General features: G+C 40.6%; 1 protein-coding gene across 5 annotated transcripts in view; it reads left to right on the forward strand.

Moving 5' to 3' along the window:
- Nucleotides 1-25,617, forward strand: part of LOC119738415 (inactive rhomboid protein 2-like) — a 54,054-nt gene that overhangs the window by 21,594 nt on the left and 6,843 nt on the right. For 4 of the 5 annotated variants that reach the window (XM_038213308.1, XM_038213310.1, XM_038213309.1 and 1 more), the window contains 8 exons: nt 14,164-14,366; nt 17,582-17,772; nt 18,823-18,984; nt 19,663-19,906; nt 20,914-21,184; nt 23,110-23,373; nt 23,713-23,824; nt 24,414-24,488. In XM_038213308.1, the coding sequence (XP_038069236.1) occupies nt 14,164-14,366; nt 17,582-17,772; nt 18,823-18,984; nt 19,663-19,906; nt 20,914-21,184; nt 23,110-23,373; nt 23,713-23,824; nt 24,414-24,488 (1,522 nt within the window). The remainder of the gene's footprint in view (nt 1-14,163; nt 14,367-17,581; nt 17,773-18,822; nt 18,985-19,662; nt 19,907-20,913; nt 21,185-23,109; nt 23,374-23,712; nt 23,825-24,413; nt 24,489-25,617) is intronic. The other variant, XM_038213307.1, reaches the window with a different exon arrangement.

A 25,617-nucleotide genomic window follows, 5' to 3' on the forward strand; every position in this document is an offset into this window, starting at 1 on the left:
TGGGAAAACTCAAGATACGGTAACACTACATTTAGCTCAGTAAAGTTAGGTTTGAGATTTTTGTAAAACAATGTTTTGAGCAATATCCTTCACATCAAGTTGGTAAAATATTCAGCAAGTTCATCTGATGTAATTCTCCATTGGTATCAACGATTGGCTGCGTATTTTATGTTCATCAGGCTTTTGAACAAGGAGTATACCGATGAATTGGCCATAATAATTTGTGTTACAAATTACAGCACATGTTTTTCTTATAAATGTTTCAATGGGAAGTAGCATGAAAACAACATCTGGGCTTACAATTGACATACTTTTGATCAACAGTGATGCACATCACTTTATTTCATGTTGAGGAATGTAATCGTCATGCAAGTGTATAAACAAAATTTTGATCATCCAGGATGTTTGTATCAAAATGAAAATTTAAATTACCTGGTAGGCCACAAAATGCCAGATGTTATTGTCCAGATGAATACAATGCTCTAAATTGACAATTCATCATTATCGATCCATTTTTAAGCTGCAAGTTGCAAAACTGATAGTAAATCCGTTTAAAGTACGTTGTACCCACACTTTAAATTTTATACTTAAATTTATACACGTGTATCAATAAAACATGTGCATACCAATGTAAATTGAATTTGGTATAATTGTAAAGTACTGTACGTACCGGTTCATGTATATAATAAGAGAGAAACTAACAGGTGTTTTGTGGCATGGCATCCCGGTGTCAGGAGGTCAGGTGCATGTTTATAGTCTCTCTGTGGCGGTGAGGTGACTGCCGGGATCCTTGCTAAGGAAAATAAAATACGCCCACACTAGTTCAGTGGTTAAACCGTTCAGTGGTTAAACTGCTTCCAAGTTCCAAGTACATGTACATAAACAATTGGAAGTGTTTAAGCTCACATCACTGATTTTGTCATTAAGTTGCCTTATTTAGAGGATGTCCAGAACTTTCTATTGGTAATTGTTACCAGGAAGGAATCTATTTCCAGCCAGACCATGCTGTATTACCATCAATATACATGTAACAGTATGGTTTGGAAGGAAAGTGAAAATGAGAACTCCTGTGGTTAAATGTGGGACAAATACTGTGGCTTGGGCTTATGGGTCTTTCTATAAAATTGGGGTTCACTTTTTCCCAACCCAACAAAAAGGGCTGTAAATGGCTCTGTAATATCAGCTTTATTATTGTCGCCATTACAGCCCTGCCGATAGTGCCGTTCTACATGTACGGTATGTATGCAAGATGTTGCTCCAGCAGTCGTATCTCTCACTTTGATTCCAAAAATCTTCCGAAATACATCACTGAACACTTTCATAGCGGTACACCATCATATTCCAGAGAGTTACATGTACACCATTCATAAAATATAAACTCAAGTTTACCAAAATCGTAAATTTTTCCATTTGACAAAAATGAAAAATATTCAAGCATGTTGTGACGAGCTCGCCGCCATCTTGGTTTGATCTGCCATGACCGTGCCCCTTCCTGATCTTGAGAAGTCAGGGCGCCAGGCTGTATTAAACAGGCCAGGTCATATATGATGACGTCGCACGGATTGATTCGTGCATGCGCATTCGTAATTATACTGAACTTAGTTTTGTTCCCAGACCAAAAGATTTTGACTAAGTAGTCAGAATCTTTTTCTCTGTCCCTGTTACATCTGACATGTACAATTTTGTAAATTCTGGATGCATTCCTAAATTTAATGTCTTTTCCCCCAATACATGTGAGCAAACTACGTTTGTTTTTTTGTACGTTGTACCTACATGTACCAAACAAATGAAAATAGTTGTTTTCAGTGACACTTGAGCGGTAAATTAAAAGGGTATACATCTAAAAAAAAAAACTCTCAAAGCCCCCTCTTTTTCACAGCTGTAAAAAAAAATACATGTACATCACAAATATCAGTATTAAGGGAGTATATTTCAGTAGCTTTTTAACACTGAAAAAAATCTTTCCAATCGGGTAAATCGTTATTGAGCTATGGCCAATTGAAAACAAGTACTGCTTTTTCGTTTAGTCCATGGTGACTGATATTTTGACTGACGCAATAAAAAAAAAGGCTAAAGCCGTGTCCGCACTGGACTTTTTTTGGGGAAGGTTTTACCGAGACGATGGTAAAATGAGAAATGGTCAAATGTGACCACTGTCCGCACTTGGACTTTCGACACGGGAAAATTTACCCAGACCGCGTGGGAGAAGTAACCGAGCTGTCACATTGTCAGTATAATGACTCACCGTACACAGAAAACAAATTGCCGATCACATTTTCAGCCGCCGATACACACAGTAATATACACACGCCATTTGCATGCACAACATAATCGTTTACACGATATTATTTCATCTTGACACGCTAAATCTTGACGAAAAGGCCTATAATTCTGACGCATTTGTAATGCACGTCGTCGAAGCCATGCCGCTGTACGATGTTCCGTGCGGCAGCAGTGCCATCAGTATTCGTTGGTTCACATCGCATGCTTACAGAATCGAAGCTATGATGTGGGCCAGGAGCCAGTGACTACGGCCTACGTACGGTACCGGACCATGATGTTCCGTGCATGACTACAGAAGCGTATCAGGACTAATTTGGATCGTAGAAAATAACATACATCGGTGGAGAAAGAGAATTTCCGCAAATTAATTCTCAGAACGTGATCTCTCTTCTCTGTATATGTATTTGTCCGTTGAAATATATATATTTTAACGAGATTTTACCGCTCGGACTTGACACCGCAGCGTGTTTCTACAAAATGTTCGGCCACTGCACATGCAGGTTCGTGCGGTCTCTGTATGCATAACAGGGTGCTCGGGCCGGATGTACGCTTTCCTGAGCCGCTTTTACCGACTCGCACTGTCCGCACTGGACTTATCGTCTCGGGAAAAGTGACCTGGTCAGTTTTCCTGTGCGCGTGGGAAGTTTTCCTGGGCAGCAGTTGGCCAGTAAAAGTAACCGCTGGACTCAGGAAAAGTAACCGAGAGGAAAACGTCCTAGGCTGTCCGCACTGGACTTAAAATGGGAAAAGTACCCATAGTCTCGGTTAGTTTGACCAAAAAAAGTCCAGTGCGGACAGGGCTTAGGGCTACCAAGTAGAGGGCAGCGACAGAGCAGCACAGTATGTTTCTAAGACGTTAACCAAACAGTCCTTTTCAGGACTACCATTACTTCCAAAAGGGTAAATGACCATTGTTTAAAAGGAAAAAGAACCAAATAAAAGAAGAAAGACTGAAACATTTAAGGATGCAAAACTACACTGTACCCTCATCCCAAATCCATTACATTCCTAAGTTACAATTAAGACCCTGGACAGATTGAAAAATTGGCGCATATTTTGATTTGGCCACAACTCAATAAACATTTACCCAATTGGAAAAAAAATTTGTTGGTAAAAAGCTAAGGCCCCCCAAAAAAGTCTCCGGTTTCTGGTATGGAGCTTGCCCAAAAAAGTGGTGCGGCGACGCGGCTTTTTTTTTTTTTACCTGATTTTTTTTGCCTCAAATGTCGGCTGATGACTGCAAATGGTGCCCGACTAAACTTAGTGCAAACATATGGGAGTCCAGAGAGGCCACATAAAGCTTATTCTCGATCATAACCCCATCCAAAAACACGTTAAAATTGTGCAGCAGCAGGATTCCAGTCAAACCAGTGAGTTTGGCGGTTCTGAGACATCATCTTTCATTGGAAAAAAAACTTTTTCATTTTGCCGACGCGCATGGCTACGGCGACGCGCGCGCATACCAGAAACCGGAGACTCTTTTTTTTTGGCCTAATGAACTACATACACTCTCCATATATGTTTTGATATTTGCGAGGTACGTTTATAAAGCTGTGAAAAAAAAGGGGACTTTGTAAAACGTACACATACCGGTACATGCTGTACATGTACGTACATGTACAGTGTACGGGCACAGTGTACGTGTATAACAGGAAAATGTGACACAAAAAAATGTCATGGATGTATAGCATGAATGTAATCACTTCTAAGCTTGTAAAGGATCTATGTTTACAGTGTGCAACTTCCTTCTAGAAGATACAGGGTATGTGAGAAATCTTACCACAATGTTGTTTTAAATGTTAACTAATACTAGCCCTGGATGCGTGGATATGATAACACACTCTTCCCAAAACAAAATATCCTAAATCCGGAATGATTCAGCACTCAGCAAAGGTTGTTTTGGTTGCACTTTTTTAAATGGGGAAAAACTGTCCATAATGTTGAAATTTACATTTACAATTTGTTGGTCTTTCCTCACAAAATGTTGTATTACATTTGTTTTCCAGAATGACCAATGTTTGAGCTTTATGTATTGTGAGTTCATGGGGGGGAAAAAAACATGTGCTGCAAAGACATCTTTCCAAGATTTCGGCAGGTTTTACAAAAACCTCCCAAACCATTAAACAAAACACAGGAAGAGTTATTGACTCATTTCAAACCCATCAGAGCCTTGATTCCAAGAAAATCTTGCTGCTGGTAGAATTTTTGTGGTCATCTTGAATGCCATGGAAGCAGGAGTGTTTACATGGAAGTGACTAGCCATTGGCACGGGACCAACTAGTCTGAGATATTTGTCCACGGAATCCAAGACTTCAAGGTTGTGTGCGTGCATTGTATTTTATCTCTTCAGGGAAAGAAAAAAAATGAGATCCGGTTTGCTCATAATTTGACAATATTGTTGTATTCTCATGTAATCACCAGGCATTTTGAAAGAGTTGCATGTACAACAACAACAAGTTTTCCAACTGAAAAAAATTAAAAGGCAATTATAAAAACCCTATGAAATATATTCTTTGTGGTAAATTTGATAATTAAAAAGAAGGCACACAATTTTGGACTCGCATATAAGTTAGTGTGTAACATTTTTAGGATTCCTCTTAATTTTTATATCAATTGAAGACTTGTGGAGCTTTTTAGCGGGCTATCAAAAACAAGAATGAGTTAGTTTCATCTTTTTTTCTCACAAATATTTTGTTTGCTTTTGTTGATTGCTTGCTTCCCAGGGCAGTAGTTTAGGAGAAAGGATGACATTCATATTTGAAAAACAACCGCAGCTTTCTTTTCTTTTTCCACTGGAGTCAACCCTAGGCTAGACCTAAGGTGGAACAAACAGCGTGACTTTTTCCGTTGTCTGCAGTAAGCTTAATTCGCTCGCAGAGATGCAGACCGTACACGTCAATGTTGTCGTTGATGTTGACAAACCTTTAAACCGTTCCCGTCCCAGCCAATCCTCCCCATGTATCAGCCGGACCGTGACTGATATTCCCCAAACAGACCCCAGGTATTGATTGTCTTGTTTCTTCCCGCATTTTCCCCAGGCCAGCGTACTCTCTCTCTCTCTTGCTAGCACTCTGGGGCCGGGGTTCATCAGAATGTCATTGGCTAGAGTCTGTCCATTAGAGATGGACGGACTGATCGATGGAGACAGGGACACACAGTCCACGAATTGACGTAGGGTATTTGTGTGTTGCATTTCTAGGAGCGAACAAAAAGTCTTGAAATGTTGAACTGTTCACATGCCTTTATAAAATATTTGCCAAAAAAAGATAGCATTAGGTTTAGTTGGCAAATTGTACTAATAGTAATACTACTACAAATGTAGTTACGAGATATATATACACATGCATGTGTAAGCCAACATTTTTTGCTAACCTGTGAAATGTGTTAACCATTAGTACAGAAATCTCTGCAATGTGGGGATTTTTCGTTAACGGTAAACAGAGCCATGAAAATGGGCCCTTGAACGTTTTTAAGTACATGTACATGTACAAATGTATGTTATCATTGTTGTTATCATGATTGCTGTCATCGCTGCTGTCAATACCGGTAGGAACATGTTTGTCATCACTTTCATACAATATCACATTTACCCTAAACCTCTAAGATCCCTCAGAAATGCCACAATCTGCTTCAAGATTTGGGGGGATTTTGTTGGATTTACATTGTACATGTACATGTACATTGTACATGTACATGTACATGTAGGCTGGTACAAGTAGAAGAAGGCTGTTAGAGCTAAAATTGGTCAAAAGGTCAAATTTGGGTTTTTGGGGTAAATGATACAGCATGGAAATATCTTTCATTTGGTGTACATTTTGCCTCGAGGGGCTATGTCATTTTGAAATTCTGACGTACCGGTAAATGTACATGTAATAAAAAGAATGAAAAGGACGGAAGGAAGTTCTTCATGTTTTTTTTTTTCAGGGCATAATGGTGTTAGCGTGTAATGTAACAAACATATTCCCAGTGCGTTTACTTCCCACTGTAGTGCAGAGGTAAAGCAAAGTTATTCCCGGCAGAAGGTCATTATATGATTTAAGAGGCCGCTTAAGCGCGCATTTAAGGCAGGAGGAGTTCTCGGCAAAAGGTTGTTGTCATCAAAATGTAAATACCGGTAACTTTTAATTCAAGTAGGCCTAATAGTTTGAAAAAGAAATGCACTGTATTATTTGATAACTTAATTCATGTCAAAATTTCAGCCGTATGTGATTTTTGATTTAGAAATGTGAGCACGAAAACCTTAAACCCTAACTTTTAAACCTATTTGATTTACAAAACCTTAGTTCTAAGCACTGCAATACTTGAACAAAGAAATTGACTGGAGTGGGGCTTGAACCTGCGATCTACGGATAACCGTTCCGGTGCTCTACCAACTGAGCTATTTAGTTTATACTGGTTAATGGCTTCTGACTAGCGCCCCTTGAACAAAGGTATTGACTAATTGGGGAACCACCAACATAGGGCTGGATAGCTCAGTTGGTTAGAACACTGGAACGGTTATCCGTAGGTCGCAGGTTCAAGCCCCGCTCCAGTCAATTTTTTTGTTCAACTTTTCAGTTGTTCACTGCAGTACTTGATTACATTTGAGGTACATGTAGATGTAGAACAAGTTTTTACTTTTTTAACGACTCTCAGTCATTGTGGATTTATCATGTCAATAACGCCAATCTGCAGACATACATGTATATGTAATGATGGGAACATGTCAGCCTTGATGAAATGGCTATTCAGACGTTTAAATGGATCTAAAAAATATTTGCTAAGCGTTTACAAAATTAAACGCAAAGGCACATCCTTAATGTGCTTCAGCAGGTCATTTAAATGGCTCCATTTGGTACTTGATTGTTTTTTTAATTGTTAGGCCAAAAAAATAAATAAGTCGGTCTCTGGTCAGCGCGCGCGTCGATTTTAATCATGCGCGTCAATCTTTTTTTTTTCTAAAATGTTCCGCGGTAGCTCCAACAGCGCCCTCTATTGCCGCACCTCAATTTGTTTTACCAAAGAGCACCAAGGAATAGAAAATAGCACCAAGGCAAATGATCGAGAGCACCAAGGCAAATTATGGAGGACAACAATGTACATGGGGACACCAAAAAAGCAAAATAGTACCCCACCTTGTCTATACAATCCAAGCTTGAAGAAAAAAAAAAAAAGCCAAAAAAAAGCCGCGTCAATTCCGGAACTTTGGTCTGACCAGAGACCGAATACATTGGGGTTTTTTTGGCCTTAATTTGCTTAAATTAAAGTTTTTACAAATTTGTAGGCTTTGTGCAATTATTGGGATGCTAGGTATTGGGAAACATTGGGTAGACCGCAATTATTTTACTGGGCTTGTGAACATATTTTAAATGGAACAAGCGCACAGTAAAATATATTATATTATTACAATGTACATGTAGCTTTCCTCCTGCATGTAATTCACAAGAAAAGTTTGTCATATTTTCCGCACAATAAATTGCAGATAATCCTTTTAATAAATTAGAAAGTACATACAGTATTACACAGAATTACAAAACTGACTTGATATCATTCACATTTTTATGCAAGACTAAAAAAAAACATTGAGATGGTTTGCAGGCATGATAGATTGCTACATGTACTTGGTAATGGGATTTGCTGAAAGCAATCATACGCGCATGTTAAACACATTTCCTACATCGACTCCATCGTCAATTCTAAGGCAAATCTCCTCCCATCCCTTGCATCCTTTCTGTCAAGATTCCCATCTCATATTTGTATTTCTCTCTCTTGTTTTTTTTTCCTTCTCCGCGTGAGCCAATTATTTCCTCCGGGCCTCTACCGGTCGTCATTTCACGACTCAGCGACTCGGCGTACATTGATTCACTGGGATGGATTAAAAACCTGCGCTCGGATTCCCTTGCGGGGATTGTCTGTTAAAACGGGAAATATGGACGTCAGCGTCAGTGCTGATGTACTGTATATGTAACACACGTACATGTACTAGTGTGTGTTCAAGCTGCATTGTCAGAACTTGTATTGTTGAACTGGGGCAACAGTTTGACTGTTATTCATAAAAAGCAGCCCTTCTCAATCTTGTTTGATAAATCCCAGATATTGTTGCATTACAATGAGTACATCTGTTATCCAGTATCCGTATGACACTTCATACAATTTTTTTGAACCATGGATAAATTTGAAAGCATTGATGCATGTAATGTTGAACCATGGATAATATTGAACCCTGGATAAGTTTGAACCATGGATAATTTTGAACCATGGATAATTTTGAATCATGGATACGTTTTGAACCATTGATAAGTTTGAACCATTGATAATTTTGAACCAAAGAATAATTTTGAACCATGGATAAGTTCAAAGCATACATGCAGATGATTTTGAAGCGTGGATAATTTTTCTTTTCAGTGTCCATAAGACCAGATAATTTTTTGAACCATGGATAATATTGAAACATGGATAAGTTTGAACCATGGATAATATTGAACCATGGATAATTTTGAACCGTGGATAAGTTTGAACCGTGGATAAGTTTGAACTGTGGATAAGTTTGAACCGTGGATAAGTTTGAACCATGGATAAGTTTGAACTATGGATAAGTTTGAACCATGGATAAGTTTGAAGCATAGATGATTTTGAAGCATGGATAATATTGTTTTTCAGTGTCCATAAGACCAAATAACTTTTTTTTCAACCTTGAATAATTTTGAACCATGGATAATATTGAACCATGGATAATTTTGAATCATGGATACGTTTTGAACCATGGATAAGTTTGAACCATTAATAATTTTGAACCAAAGAATAATTTTGAACCATGGATAAGTTCAAAGCATACATGCAGATGATTTTGAAGCGTGGATAATTTTTCTTTTCAGTGTCCACAAGACCAGATAATTTTTTGAACCATGGATAATATTGAAACATGGATAAGTTTGAACCATGGATAATATTGAACCATGGATAATTTTGAACCGTGGATAAGTTTGAACCGTGGATAAGTTTGAACTGTGGATAAGTTTGAACCGTGGATAAGTTTGAACCATGGATAAGTTTGAACTATGGATAAGTTTGAACCATGGATAAGTTTGAAGCATAGATGATTTTGAAGCATGGATAATATTGTTTTTCAGTGTCCATAAGACCAAATAACTTTATTTCAACCTTGAATAATTTTGAACCATGGATAATATTGAACCATGGATAATATTGAACCATGGATAATATTGAACCATGGATAATATTGAACCATGGATAATTTTGCTAGATAAAATGCTGGACAACTTATTTTTTAAACATGGATCATTTTGAACCAATATTATGGATCGTTTTGAACAATGGATAAGATTGAACCATGGATAATATTGAACCATGGATAATTTTACTATCCAATGTCCATAAGAATCTGAATACCTTATTTTTTTAAAACACGGATCATTTGAACCATGGATAATTTTTGTCTTGATAGTAGAAAGGCAATTAAGAATTAATTCAATTGTCTTGTCAGCTTAAAAGTGCAGACATTTTTGTTGCACATTCTGTTAAAACCATAGAGCTAGGACCGGTTAAAACTACATGCACAGTATGTATGAGAGTTCATACCGGTACACTGGCAGAAATGTTATTGATAAAATTCATATCAGATTTCTTTCCCTGGAAGTACGGTACATACATTGTAGCAAAGATCGCGACTCCTGCTAAGCATACAATGCCTGCCATCCTTTCAGCTCTATACCTGTAGGGCACCACTGTGTCTCCCTCGTTTTATTGATTGATAACAGAGACCCAACCTCCACCACAGGTCACTGCGAATGCTGAAAGACTAGTGGGCTCGTTTCTAGAATGTTTTGAACAAATTCATTTTGCACAAGATCATAGTAATTCCGAGAGGCTTAGATTTGAACTGGAAGATAAAGTCAGTATACACGAGGACATTACATGTAACATGCACCGGTACATGACATCTACAAATGTACCTGTAGGCCATGAATTGTGTTAAAGAATATTTTGTTTCTGCGTGAATGGCTGTGCGAGTTTCCAGGGGGCTGTTTTTGCATAGGAGGTTATTTACTGATGAAACTTCCATCCCAGGGGGCCGTGGGATAGAATCCCAAGCAATTGCCATGCATTGTGAAATTTGACACTTTTTAATCTAAACCAATATTTAATGATGTGAGAGGGAGAGCTAGGGGGAGTAAGTATGGGAGGTCTGCATATTATGGACATGTCCATGTACAGTACATGTACATACGGGTACATGTACAAATTTATGCCGATGTTCCATGGATGTACATGTACATGTACGTGTACATGTTGCATTGAAAAATGTTATATCCTCCATGTATGTACATGTGTACAAATTGTACATGTGTGCGTGAATGTATACTAGTGGTGGGATTTAAATCTGAATATTTTAACATTCGGTTTGAATTCCATTATTCGGTTTGCTATAAGTTTGGATTTTGGAAATCGGATATTCAAAACCAACCTTTAACCCTTACCCTGCTGAATCCAACGGGATCCAACTACGGTATGTCATATACCCGATGGAGCCTGTTGGATTGAGCAGTAAACCCCTTGTGTACATTCCTGATGCAAAATGTTGGATTCAGCAGGCAGCTGAACCGCATTATAACGCTACCGGTAAGTTGGACTTCGTTGGATTCAGCAGACAACTAAAAATAAGGCACAGTGGACAGGAAACTCCAGACCTGGACTCTGTTGGATTTAGCAGGGTAGTCCTGAGGAACTACCAGTAGGGGGTTAGGTTTTTTTTTTAAATGGAACATCCCCTAATGGTCTCTGATTGTAACTACCGGTATAGTCACAGTGGTCTTCTTTGGAGTGTAGCTGTAAAGGCCCAGTGTTCATTGAATCCTGCAAACTACATGTACATATACCCAGTCATTGGGAGGGCATTGCATGTGGCACCTCACTCGTCACTTTTTGTTGGCATGACTGCCAGCTGGATGGGAACTTCTGGTGAAATCAGATTTACCAGTATTCAGATCGAAAACAAATTAGGATAACCGGATTTTGAAATGTCTTAATCTCTGATTTCTGCCACCACTACAACATGGGTCATTCCACCGGGTTGGGAAGCAGTGCATGTTACATCCATATACATGTACATGTATTTCTTAATATGGTGATATGTCACACATTGGTCCCCAACCTGGTGGAATGACCCTATTCAGATTGAAAACAAATTAGGATAACCAGATTGTGAAATCTCTGATTTCTCCAACCCGTACAACATAGGGCCTACAGTACATATGCTTACATGTACCGGGTACCTGATATTGTAAGCATGCACCTCTTTATTTGTCAGCCATATCAGATCAGTTAAATTTGTTCACAATTTTAAAACAAATTCTTAGTGTTTCATTGGGAATTGGATTTGCTATAGTATTGGCCGGTTACATGGAAGGACATCTCAAAAATATGGCCTACTGAAACTGAATCAGTTGAGCGTGAGATTATTGAAGGAATCTTTACTAAGTGGATTGTTTCCTTCCATTTTCTTTTCAGTTTATTAAATTCAGCCGGCCCTGCGGCTTGGCTTTAAGGCTTGGCTTTAAGTCCGCCAAGCACTTTCATCCCCTGTCTCTACAGATTTGCCCGTTCATACCGTAATGTCAGAGTGTATATCACCAATCTATCAATCATTGTTACATTAGGCCCCACAACCAATCAAGAGAGAAGAGCTAATGCACATTTAGATTTAGGACCCTCTCTCTAGATGCGCTAGACGGCTTTAAGGGGGCATGTCACCTTTGATTGGGTCAAGTGGTGTACAGATAAAGTGGACTGACAAAATGTATTGCAGAATTGTGCCTGGAGTAGATGATGGAAAAGCTTTGACTTGATGTACAATTGTATCACTGGCCTTTCTAGGATATTTGTTATGGAAATGCACATTTACCGTACTGTGTACTTCCCCCCATAATTCAAACAGCCTGAAATCTTTTTCCAAGAGAATCTTTTCCAAAAAATAAGCTTTTGAAAATCGACAAGCTATAGGCCTACATGTCCAGTCATACATTACACACACCGCTATTTGTATTAAACATGAAAAACAGCGTGTATTCAACATGAAAAACAGCAGACAATGAGACAGCCACGTCAGTATGTGTCCGGTACTTTGTAAGTTTTTTTCCCTGTACAGCCTAATTGAATACTTCCCGAATGATTTGTATCTTTTCTGAGAAACCTCATTGTAAGGTGTGCTGGCGCATGCTTGGGATTTTCCCTGGGCAGTGATGGAAACATGTTGGAAATATTTTCTGATGACCCCGTGACCCCGGGACTGACATGATGGGACATTGTGGCCGTCTTTTCAACATTTTGTTTCAATTCTCCATCAGTTTGTACTCAAATCTTGCTTGAAGCACATTATAAATTAGTAGTTTGAAGCCTTCACTTTTGACATGAAGTAAGTTCTGTATCCCAGCAAAAAAACAAGGGATTTAAGCAAAGGGTGGCAATAAGTGAATAAGCCATTTGTGAGTAACCTATACCCTTTGGGATTTACGTTTGAAAAACATCTGGTACACTGACTTGCTCAGAATGCTTGGCACATTTGAACTTTGAATTCTCCAGACCAAAGACACTGTTGCTAATCACATGATTCGGGGCAAGCTCTTGCATAGTTACGTAAGAGACGCTTAGCACCAATACATTGCTCACAATGGGTGAGAATGGCACAAAGACACCAGACCATGCCGGAGCTGGGGGTTGGTAGCATAAGGCTTGCCCCGAATCACGTGATATACATGTAGTACAACAGTCTCTTAGGTCAGGAGAATGCAAAGTTAAAACGTGCAAAGCATTGGATTAAGTCAGCGTTCCAGATTTCATTCAAATTTAACTCGCAAATGGCTTATTGCCGAGCTCTGCCCATACAATGTTCAACCACTACACTAGGCTGAAGACCTGACCTCATAACACATAAGGACAGGCAACGGCCTTGAGCTTCTGATATCATATTGGTCGGATAAGATTTGAAGGATTGCATGGTGAAGGGTAAGCAATACGATAAAGATTCATGGTAGCACCGTGTGACAAATCTCTTTTGTGAGTTTGTGAGGTTCTGAAAAGAACCGGCGTTTCGGACAGTATGCTCTGCCCGTCGTCAGGAGTCACTGACGTGCTTTATATTAATCGTATTGGTTGCTATGCATCTTGGCTGTGCCTCCTCCCCCTTTAGTTTTGATTGGCCGACTTTTCCTGCACGCTCATGAGTCACGCTTAATGCAGCATCCTATTGGTACGCGTGTAGATATGTAAATTACATGTACGGTAGGTTGGTCTGTCAATCAATTTGCAGGCCACTATCAGACTTGAAATGGTCCGTCATGGTCCACATTTTGAGTCTGTGTATACATAGTCTTCGCTCATCAAACTTTTCATAATGAATTCAATCTTAAAGGTCAAACAGTTGTTAATGTTGTAAATTTCAGCATGATTAACTACTTCTAGTCATTCTGTATTAAAATACCATATGTATAGTACAATTCAAAACACACTATATGCATATATGTACATGTACATTACATGTATGCAAATGAAGTACATGTACGTATTATGTACTACTCTGACGTAGGCATTTTGACCTTCAACATTTTGCTGGATGGGTGGTACGTATGTACAGTACACACGCACAGAACCTCATGACACAGTCAATTTTTCCAGCAAAGGTCATTTCATTTTCATCTTCAGTCTTGTCCATCTGAGCAAAATATATATAGTTCCGTTTATTAGAATAAATTTAAGAGACTTTGTTTCTTTAAATTTGTTGGGAAAAACCGGAGTTTTTCTAATTTACATTTATGTTTTGCTCAGGTTTGTATTTCAATTTAGAATGAAACTTCATTGATTTTTTTTTTTTTTGGTCTTTTCCAGTCGTGTTAAGAGCGTGACAGCCAATTTCTTTGGCGTGGGTGATAACGCGCACGAGGATCAGCGGAGATGGCAGTCACGACGATCGCGGCATCTGAGCCGGCGACACGGAGGCATCAAGGCTCATTTAGAGGACGACATGATGGAACGAGAGGCCATGACCATGGGCAACATGACCCCATTGCCGCATATTATTGACCCTTTGGGTGAGTGACAATGACCTTGTCATAGTGTAGAATGACCTGATGGAACAAGAGGTCATGTCCAATGGTAACATGACCCTGATGCCGCACATTATTGACCCTTTGGGTGAGTGACAATGACCTTGTCATAGTTTAGAATGACCTGATGGAACGAGAGGTCATGACCATGGGCAACATGACCCCAATGCAGCATATTATTGACCCTTTGGGTGAGTAACAATGACCTTGTCATAGTTTAGAATGACCTGATGGAACGAGAGGTCATGTCCAATGGTAACATGACCCCAATGCTGCATATTATTGACCCTTTGGGTGAGTAACAATGACCTTGTGATAATGTAGAATGACCTGATGGAACGAGAGGTCATGACTATGGGTAACATGACCCTGATGCCGCATATTATTGACCCTTTGGGTGAGTGACAATGACCTTGTCATAGTGTAGAATGACCTGATGGAACGAGAGGTCATGTCCAATGGTAACATGACCCTGATGCCGCACATTATTGACCCTTTGGGTGAGTGACAATGACCTTGTCATAGTGTAGAATGACCTGATGAAACAAGAGGTCATGACCATAGGCAACATGACCCCAATGCAGCATATTATCAACCCTTTGGGTGAGTAACAATGACCTTGTGATAATGTAGAATGACCTGATGGAACAAGAGGTCATGTCCATAGGCAACATGACCCCATGGTCGCACATCATTGACCCTTTGGGTGAGTGACATTGACCTAGTTATAATGTAGAATGACCTGATGGAACAAGAGGTCATGTCCATGTGCAACATGACCCCATGGTCGCACATTATTGACCCTTTGGATGAGTGACAACGACCTTGTGATAATGTATCACCTGATGGAACGAGAGGTCGTATCCATGGGCAACATGACCCCTAATGCAACCAATTATACTGTAAAAAAAAAAGATCAGATTTGATGAGTTTCTTCAGTGGACCTTTCTGGATTTTGCCATCGACCCCGCCCACTTCTTTAAAATTAATTTCCTTAATTGGGCAGAATTGTCAGCAGTACAGCAATGCATGTTCATTGGCTCATCTTCTTAGTTAAGACACTAGAACCCCCTTTAAACATATTTTTATTCCATCAGCGCTCTGTTTCTGTCATTATCTCAAGGGTTTACCCTCCCTTCAACATCTGGCGGCAATTAGCAACGAATCTTGTCATGATTGAGCACGAATGTTTCACGTGTATGTGCACATGCAAAGAATTCTTCTCAAGTACTTTAGCAGACAGCCTTGTGATCTCAGGGCTTGGGTTTGTCTTGACACATGACACGAGGTGGATAACAACCTTGGATGGTACAGATACCATACATAACAATTTTTTTTTTTTACAAGTGGTACAAGGCAACCAAAAAAAAGGCGGTGTTCAATCGAGGTGTGTGTTTGAACATCACTGTTAGCTTGTTGCAGAATTGCAAAATATGTACGCACATGTACGCACTCTCTTGTTCTGTAGTTGTGGGGACATACGTGCTCGTCTTTACCAGGTACATGTATTTGTGGGGACCAAAAATGCTGTGGGGCAATTCCACGGTTACTCACGTTACATTTTTGATGTACTTTTGAGTTTCCTTGGGCTGTAATTACCTTACTGAAAAGGTTTAATAACTGTTATCCCCATGGTAGATAGAGTAGACCTAGACCTACCTAAGCACCGAAGATGACATCCAGAAAAATGTGTTATGTATGATAAACAAGACGCACAAAATCGGTTACTCACGTTACATTTTCGTAACGTGAGTAACCGATTTTGTGCGTCTTGTTTATCATAACACATTTTTCTGCATGTCATCTTTGGTGCTTAGGTAGGTCTAGGTCTACTCTAACTACCATGGGGATAACAGTTATTAAACTTTTTCAGTAAGGTAATTACAGCCCAAGGAAACTCAAAAGTACATCAAAAATGTAACGTGAGTAACCGTGGAATTGCCTTGTGGGGACAGCAGCAAGTCCCCATAACTCTGTCCTAATTTGCCTGACAATAAAATGGGGCATGTACCGGTACGCTCGTGCCATATGCTTTCAACAGTTGCACACACCCATTCCTCCTTCGTTCCTCTCATGAATATAGAAGGCTAAACAGCGCCACAGTTCCTACATGGAATCTGTAACCAGCTGCTATTAGCAGTGTTTCTTATAGTGACATTCTGCTGAACCAAGGCATTTTGCCCATGAAATTTTGCAGAAATTGAGGATTTTTCACATTTAGTACTTTAGATAACATGCAACAATTGAAGTGTCTGCCATGTCAGAATTTGAGCCAAAAAAAATGTGATATTAGGCTATGCGTGGTGGAGCATATAACATTAAGAGTTTACTGTGAATTACTGTGATAATGCACTTGTCAATTGTAACCCGCGCCCTGGGGGACCCTGGCTATAAAGGGGCACTAGCGGGGACCTACGCGAGGGTTTCCAAGAAAAAGGTGCCCCGCTACCCCGGACATTACCCCGGGACTGACCCGAGACTTCCAAAGGGGTTTCCCCGCAAGCCGGGGCGATACCCGGGGATTTCCAAAAAGCATGCCCCGCCGGCCGGGGCATTGCCCGGGGCTAATACCGGGACTTCCAAGCAGTTACTCCGGGACTTACCTTCGGAAAATCACTAGTCTATACATGTACAATGATGTATACATACATGAACGACATGCATCAGAATGCGTGGGGATTGAGAAATCAGAAAATCATGAATTGTCTAAGGCATGACTGAGTGGCCTTAGTTTAGGGCATTATGCCAGGCATCTTTTGCCGGGGCATATGCAGGGACTTCCACATTAGGCCCGGTGTACTACGGCCTGGACTGTGCGGGGACTTCCAACTTATGCCCAGCGGTCGGGGGCGGGGACTTACCCATGGGTTCCAAGAAAACAGTGTCCCCGCCCGTGGCACTTGACTAGAAACTTACCGGGGACTACCCGGGGGTTTCCAAATTTCAATATGGAAGTCCCCGGCTAAGTCCCTGCTAGTCCAGGGTCTCCCGGGGTGCGGGTTACAATTGACAAGTACATAAGGCACACAATTTACATGTAAAGTGTAATATGCTAAAAGAGAAACTCGAACTGATATCTCTTGTTCTTCACAAAATCCCCACTTCGCCTTTTGAGTAAGCAAACTGTCTCATTCAGAATGTAACTGTACATGACACTTCCTGAATAAAACTCCCCTAAAATTATGTTTTCATTTCTACAGCGAGGCCCAAGATGAGAACAACGATGGACGAAACGGACGGGACCCGCCAGCCGCTGAACTCGGCCATGAGCAGCATGACAGCCGGCAGCAGCGTGTTCCAGAAGCAGGTATCGCACCGACTGACCAGGCAACGCAGCAAGAGGCAGTCGGTGGCCAAGATGGGATGGGACGTCTTGAGACAATCCGTCAGGGTGAGACGGAACAAAAATGTATTACCATTAGACCATGGCACACTTGATTTCAAAATTGGACGTTGTGATCGCATTCATAACAAATGTCAGCAATAGATCTCTCTCATAGGACGCCATCTTTGTAGGAAAATTACAACTGTGTATTCAACGCCATCAGGAGCGTATGTGCGCAGAGTGCAAAATGTTGTAAACACGTGTGCGTGTTGCTCAAACTTTGTTTGAAATATGGCGCGCCAATGAGCATCACAAAAATGTGACGCCCAAAATGCTAATGCACGTGACGATCTGTAGGAAGTGAGGTCGTTTGAGAGAGACCTGTATGATACCATTCTATGACTTACATGTATAAAATATTGACAATTTAAAAGTATTGATGTATATTTGGGAAACATGCAGAAATAACATGAAACAGATACTGGGGTGGCTGTTTTACCTATCGGCAATCGACACGAATGATGTCATACATGATAAGAGATGGCGTTCCCAGTTTTTCAGTACACCAGGCTTGGAATTGAGTTTGGTACAGTGGCAAGGCCATTTGTTTGTTTTTAAATACATGTAGGTACTTAAAGAACGCCAAGGTTAATAACAAGGCAACGGAGGCTATAGCACCTGTGGCATTCCTGTAGACCTTCAGAATAGTGTTTCGAGTCTTGTTCCAAGTACAAGTGAAACGAGATATAAACTCTACGATATACCTCAGAAACTAGACTGCTGGTCTAAGTATTTGGGCTTTTGAATGCATGTATGTGCAATGTATCCAGAAAATGTCAAAAAATTTGCATAATAATTCGGACTCAAACTCTTGATACTTTTTCATTTCTTGCTTATACATGTACTGTGTCAGTTGTGAGTTTGAACATGTAGATTCCAGCTCTTTGGAAGTGCTTTGATTTGACTCCTACAACCTCAAAATTTGAGAACATATTGCGGACACAGAACGGGACTCAAGTTACAACACTTTCGCAGAACTGCATTAAGCTTGAACGCACTGCAGAGTGAGAAGTCCAGTGAGGGCATACTAACCACGCCTTGTTTTGTCGTTTTCAGCAACCCAAGACTGCTCCCAAGCAGAGCGTGAGTCAGGACTGTTTGGTGCAGCAGCGGCCGCCGTTACTTCACAGCCGCAGCTTTGCACCAGCCAGCTTGATCATCGGTGAATACGAGGACGAGGAGGAAATGGACACAACGCCGTTCTTCTCCCCAGGAGTGGTACGTTTCTCTTAATTTGTGTACTTTGTGTTAATTAACCCTAACCCTTGTGGATCCTTCAAATCCTCCAAGAAGTCGGAGGATTGGGGATTATATAGAGCCCAGCCACTGGCTTCTCACTGGGCGTGATGCCCCTGGAAGGATAAGGGCATCCCTTTTTTATTTCTTTGGAAAACTCCTGTGCCTGTCTGTGCATGTATGTGACCTTTCACTACAAAACGGGCTTAAAGTCGGAAATTGCCATTTTGCAGTACAGTGGGGCGAAGCCAAAATTAGAAGGGGGTGGTCAATTTTTTTGTTTCTAGGTGAACCTTGATCTTTTAGTCCTGTTTTAGCATTCTCCATTTTTTTTTGTTCTGTCAAACATCCTTAAAACCTATTTTCATCAGGTTTTGGGGTTTTTTTGGACAAATGGAATGCTTGGGAGAGAGAAGTAGAGGGCGTGAGTCCCTGTTTGCATGGGACGTATATCAGTGAACCCTAAACCCTACATTGCAACTCGCGAGTTCCTGCCTTTACTCGCACCAGGATAAGTACTCAAGTAGATGAAAGACCATGAGTAGAACAACAAGTAGCATACTCGAGTAATCGAGTTACTCGCCCAGTGGTACTAGATAGAAGTGAAAAAGATGAAAAATAATTTGCAAAACAATCGTTTTCTGCTTTCCTGCATTTCAGCTCACAGACGAGCTTGCCGATGACGTCTTCTTCAGCACCACTTCCCCAAAACACGTCCGGCAGTCCCCCGTGAGGAAGACAGAACCTGCCGCAGCTGCCGCCGCGGCCGCTGTGCCCTGTGACCTGACCGACGATGACCTCAGGCTACGAGAGGCCGTCTCGCTACCGACTGTCATGGAAGCAGAAAAAGGTGAGACGGACGAAGCAGCCGCACCCAAAGAACAAGACATGAAGGAAATCAAAGGTACAGTATAATGACTGTGTCTAAAGCCATTTTTCTTGGCTATGGCAGGCTGTAAAACACATGCCCATGGGAAGTGGCTGTGGCTTCTTCCATATGCACATGTGTAGTTGCAAGCCGTAGCCAAGTAATTTGGAAGCAGCCTTTGATGTGACTTTCGCATACTATTTATGTTGAATGTTAAATACATTTCTGTATGGCGTGGAATATGAGGCCAGGTCCAATTGAATATTTTGTGGCTATGGATTTGATTTTTTTTCATTGATGCCTTACTGTTAATAGCCGTAGCCAGAGACAACAATGCCCATTTTGGACGTGGCCGTATTCATCATGGAAAGGCTGTAATAGAGTGCAGTAGATCAAATTAGGTTTTGCCCTTCACAGACGTATAAACACTGTTAAGCAGGAGGTTGTGGGTTCAAGTCCCATCCGAGTGATTTTTCCAACTTTCACTCGGGAGGTAATACACTGAGTATACAGTGTTTATACGTCAGTGAAGGGCAAAACCTAATTTGATTTACATCACGATGCAAAATCCCATCTTATGAATAGAGTGTAGTAAAAAAAAATATATCTTTTTAGTCAGCAATAAAAACATATTATTACCGTCAAGTTTTTAAGTAATATTCCAAGTGATTGTGATTTTAATGTATTTCTAATGAGTCTTACTGTGTGTTTTAATCAATGTTTCTGATCTACCGTAAATTTTTAACGAGCTTTTTAATGTACTATTATGACTTTTTTATGCGATTAATTTTGTAAAGCCCATTGAGATTTTTCTTTGATGTAATGCGCTTTATAAGAATGCATTATTATTATTATTATTATTATTAAAATGTAAAACCCTAGACGAAGGCAAAGTTTTTAGTGAAGTGTTAAAGCTATTCGCTGAATCACATTGTCTGGGTTTGTGTAATTTCCATTTCAAGCAGAAGTGATCTTTACTGTGTACTTAGCTGCTGAGCACATGTTAAATTAATACGTCTGAATCCAACTTCTCCACCTCACAGCCAAAATGTCGGCCAGCCTTCCCTACCTCCCCAGCCCCGAGGTCACCGAGGAACTTCCCAAAGAACTCCCCACGACACCCTCCCCGGCAGAGCCACTCCCAGAACCCACCCCAGAACCCACCCCCGATGAGCCCAGTCAGCCCGCCCCTGAGGTCCAGGAGGCCCCCGCTGTATTGAGAGTCAGACCCCTGCCTTTGCTACCCACTCAGCGCGTCCCGTCGGCGGGTGAGCCTCTGGACGGGAGAGTGGCCGCAGCCATGGCACAAATGATGTGAGTATTCAGCATTTACAAACACTTAGAAACTAAGAGAGAAGATTTCACGTTGCACATCCTTAGGAGTACTCTAGACACTTTTGAAACCCTTTAACCCATTAGAATCTGTAGTACATTGTATTACATTGTATTCATAAATACCTAAGACAGTTTACCCATTCCTATTGGTCGAGAGCCCGTCACGTGGCCGGTCTTAAACGCATGATAAAGACATGGCTGGCTGGTTTTAAACACTTTTCCAGTGTCGCATTTGGACTCCTGTGAAGTCCAGTGCCTTTTACCATTTTATTGGTTGAACGTTCACAATCCTCACATAGGCATGCGCAATACGACCAATGAGTCAGTATTTCATAGTCCTAAATTCACTGCGCACTCACCAAAGCTGCATCTGCGCGTCATCGCACAGTACGCGCGACGCACACACCAATCTCCATAAAAGGAGTTGTTTACATCTTACTCGCGAGCTGGACACTCTATTATATAGCTAGGGAGGTGTTTCGAAAAACAGAAAGTAAAACTGTTGAACAAAATCGTTGGAAATTTTTTATTTTTGACTTGTTTTGACTTTTGGACCGAAAAGTTTTGATTTTTTGACCGAAAAGGTATTTTTCGCCTTGTGTAATTATCAGCATTCCAGACTCCAACCAGTCTTAAACATAGTGTTTAACACCTCCCAAGCACACATTTATTCCCTTATTAACCCTTACTCTCTGAGGGTAGTTTACTGCATGTCAGTTGGTTATGCCAATGCCCTCCAGCTGCAGTTTATTGGCAGATAGTTTGTCTTAACAGTGAAGGCTCCAATTGGCAGGAGTTGGAGGCCCTGGAGGGTGCCTGATACTGACCAGCTGGGGGCACTCATTTTGTTATCAGAGGACTCTCATTGTTCTCTGTGGCATGTATTGGAGTGCCTGTCCAGTTACCCTTGAAATGACATGGCAGATATTGGAGGGCCATGCAAAAAACATAGGAGATTTTCTTGAGGCACATATTGGCATGCGTTGGAGGGTCTAGTAGGGTAAGGATTAATTCACTAAAAGAATCCTTAAAAGCGGTGAGTGCCCGAGTACTTTCAGGCAGTACAGGGAGTAATAGACAGGGCAGTTTGGGGCGGTGCGGGAATTGTATTTTAAACTCTGTTCGCATATTCCAAAATACTCTGTGAAGGAACAAATGGCTCATTCATTTTAGCTATAGTTTCACTGAGCATCAGGCACCGTGTGAACCACTTGTGGCTTTGCTCTGTCGGGTATTCAACCCTGAAAAGTACTTTGAAACCTCCTTGTGGATTGATATGGAAGATCTAGAAGCATTATGGTTGCCTCAGTGTACCAGAAATGAAAGTGAACTTTGAGCTGTTATACATTGTTCTCGTATTTTGATCGAATGCCAGCTTTTACTTTTGATGGGTTTTGTTTTGCTTTGTGGTGGAGGGGATTAACCTGATGCCCAACCAATGCTTGTGTACTTAGCACCAGTTAGAAGACAACAAATTGGATAAGCAGTATTTTCTAAGTCTGCCAAGTTTTTAGAAAACGGTATACCAGACAAACTGGTGATTACCACCGACACCTTCATACCAATCCAAGCAAACAAAAAATGCTACAAGCAATCATTTCTCCCACACATATTAGTGAACTGGAACTCACTGCCTAAAGAGATTGCATCTATTCAGGATAAAGGAAGTTTCAAATCTGCCATCAACACACACTTCAATGTCATCTGTGAGAAAGAAGCACCCAAGTCAACCAACTAACCAACTAACCAACTAACCAACTAACCAACTCCATGCGCACAACCAACCCTGCCCTTGTGATCCTGAGAAGGGGCGCTGTTGCAGTATTTATCGAGACAAGACAAGCCTCAAAAGGTCACATTTTCTTCAATTGATCATTTTTTTTTCCTCCACACAAACCATGCAGCCCGACAGGAATCGGCTGGCGGAAAAAGAACACGGAAGACAAGTTCCGCATGGCACCGATCCTAGCTGAAGACTTGCCAGACGCCATCCTGCCGTCGATTCGGAGGAACAAGATTGCCGAGCAGATCATGCAGGGGGCGTTTGACAACTCAGACCGGAGGCAAATTGGAAAGGGACTCGTGGGGAGGGTGCTGAACCGGAGTTACAAATCCCGGCGGATGGACAGCAACGTCCGGAAACAGATCGAGGAGATTGAGGATCATAGGTAACAGAATTTGACACTAGATTTTAACTGTACGGAAATTCATGAAATAACTGAGATGTTACCCTATCGTTGCTGATTATGTCATGCTTACCTAAATAACAGTGCTTACCATTTTTGTGGATTTTCTTCCTTTTTTTTTTAAGCATGCCTTCTCTGGCGTAAGGAAATTGCAAAATTGAAAATCAACAGAGCATCCAATTTAGTTGACCTTTTGGGTACAGCAGTGGTTTTTGTGGCATGTGCTAATGACCTCTGACAGTGTAATTTTTTTTTTTTTCAAAGAAATTGACCGGTTGTCAAAAATGAATTCATTAATTTATATTCTATTTTTTTCACCAGGCCTTATTTTACATACTGGGTAACAACAGTCCAAATAGTCATCGTCATCGTTTCCATAGCGTTTTATGGATTTGCACCAATCGGCTTCAGCTATTCACAGAGGACAGATCTGGTAAGCGAACACATACCCCTGTGTAAATTAATAATTGCCAAATATTATATCCTTTCTCAGTTATAATCTTTATTATATTTGAGGGATTTTATGATAGTAAAGATGTGTCTCTTGAGCTCCGTACTTCCTTCATTACGAAACCTCTCGCTGGCTGCTTCTCACTCAACATGTTTTCCCAATGGGTTAGAACTACTTCAAATAGTTTTCTAATACCAATCGAAAGCGATTTCTGGCAAATAATCACGGCAGAGATTAAGTGCCAGTTTCGGTTTCTGTATCAGTTTGTCTCCTGAATACTAAAGCATACTAGTCAATACGTAGGACAGGACATGAACATAAAATACCCTTCAGATCATTTCATCATGTTTTTTTTTTTTACAGTTCTGTTCTGTTCTGTTAAAAGGGTAATTTTTAGTCCACATTTTCTAATAATATTCCTGGGATATAAAGTGTTAAATGTGTAGTATTAGTGCAAATGAATTCAGTGCATTTGAAGTTGGGAAATTCTTAAATGTGTTGGGTTTTTTTTATTAAGTTTTTAAGTGAAGGGATTTGTGTTAATCTGTTGTTTTGGTTGTTTGTACTGTAGGTACAGCAGTCAAACCTGGTGATACAGACGGTGGGGTACATGGAACCAGACAACTTTTGGATCGGCCCCAGACCAGTAAGTATCGTAGGGATCAGTTTTAAGCTGTAGCACCAAACTGCGGAAATCCACTTAGTTTTACCCCTTTCATTATCTTGGCATTACGTATAAGCTTTTGTGTGTAGCCTTAGGCTTGATCCATGAGGAAATGTTGCTACTTTACTCAGAGATGAAACTTTTCCGATTTTAATCGGAAATCCGACTTTTTTTAATTTTCCAACGAAATTTCCGATTTTCTTACACTGTGTCCCACAAAAGTGGATTTGGTAACGATTTTTCACAAAATGTCATTTTATTTCAATCATAATTTCGAAGAAAATTCGATGGAAATGGCACGTTAAAATCATCGCGAACGTAGTTTTAATCTTTTTCACCAGTCATTGTTGGAGTGTTTCAACGGTAGAAACACAGGCCGTAACACTGATCGGAGCCTTTTCTGGCTGGACAAAAGGTTAAACATTGACAGGTGACATATGCAATGGTACCAGCGTACGTACCGCACCGTACTGTCCGCTAGCACATGGCCGGTCGGGAACGGGTAGCCTTGTGAACGAACCAGTGGATAAAATCATTATGTTGTGCGATTTTTGGAGGTTTCAGATTTAGTTGTACAAAATGCAATGCTTTAAAAATCATGATGATTATCTCGAGGATAGCGAAGAGAGCATTAGCGAAACATTTCACTGGCATTTGCTGGAAGAGAAAGACGATAATGCCTGATTTTTCCCCACGTACGAATGCAAGTGGAGTTATGTGGTTGAATCATGGACATGATTTGAAGCACCATGAACGGTGCCCTTGTCTTTCGGACTATTTTCTCGACTTTCTCAAGTAAGAAGTGATCTTCTCTGTTGATGACTCCATTACTTAAACCCTAATTCAGGCATTTTATGCAATGAAAACACTGACCTTTTTTTTTCCATCGTAAAATTTTGTTTGAATCAAAAATAAGCAAGAGTTGGTGTCTGGAAATTGGGCATGAAGTGTATTGTACATGCATGTACATGTGTGTATCTGCAGTGCGGCCCAGATTTCGGACACGTATTTTTGTTCGGCCTATTTTCCGATTTTTTTGCCATATGCCAGTTTCATCTCTGTTTACTGCAGGCAGTGTTGGTACAAATCAATCCAAACAAGCACAGCATAT

This window comes from Patiria miniata, unplaced genomic scaffold (assembly GCF_015706575.1).
Source record: "Patiria miniata isolate m_02_andy unplaced genomic scaffold, ASM1570657v1 HiC_scaffold_3, whole genome shotgun sequence".
Taxonomy (NCBI): domain Eukaryota; kingdom Metazoa; phylum Echinodermata; class Asteroidea; order Valvatida; family Asterinidae; genus Patiria; species Patiria miniata.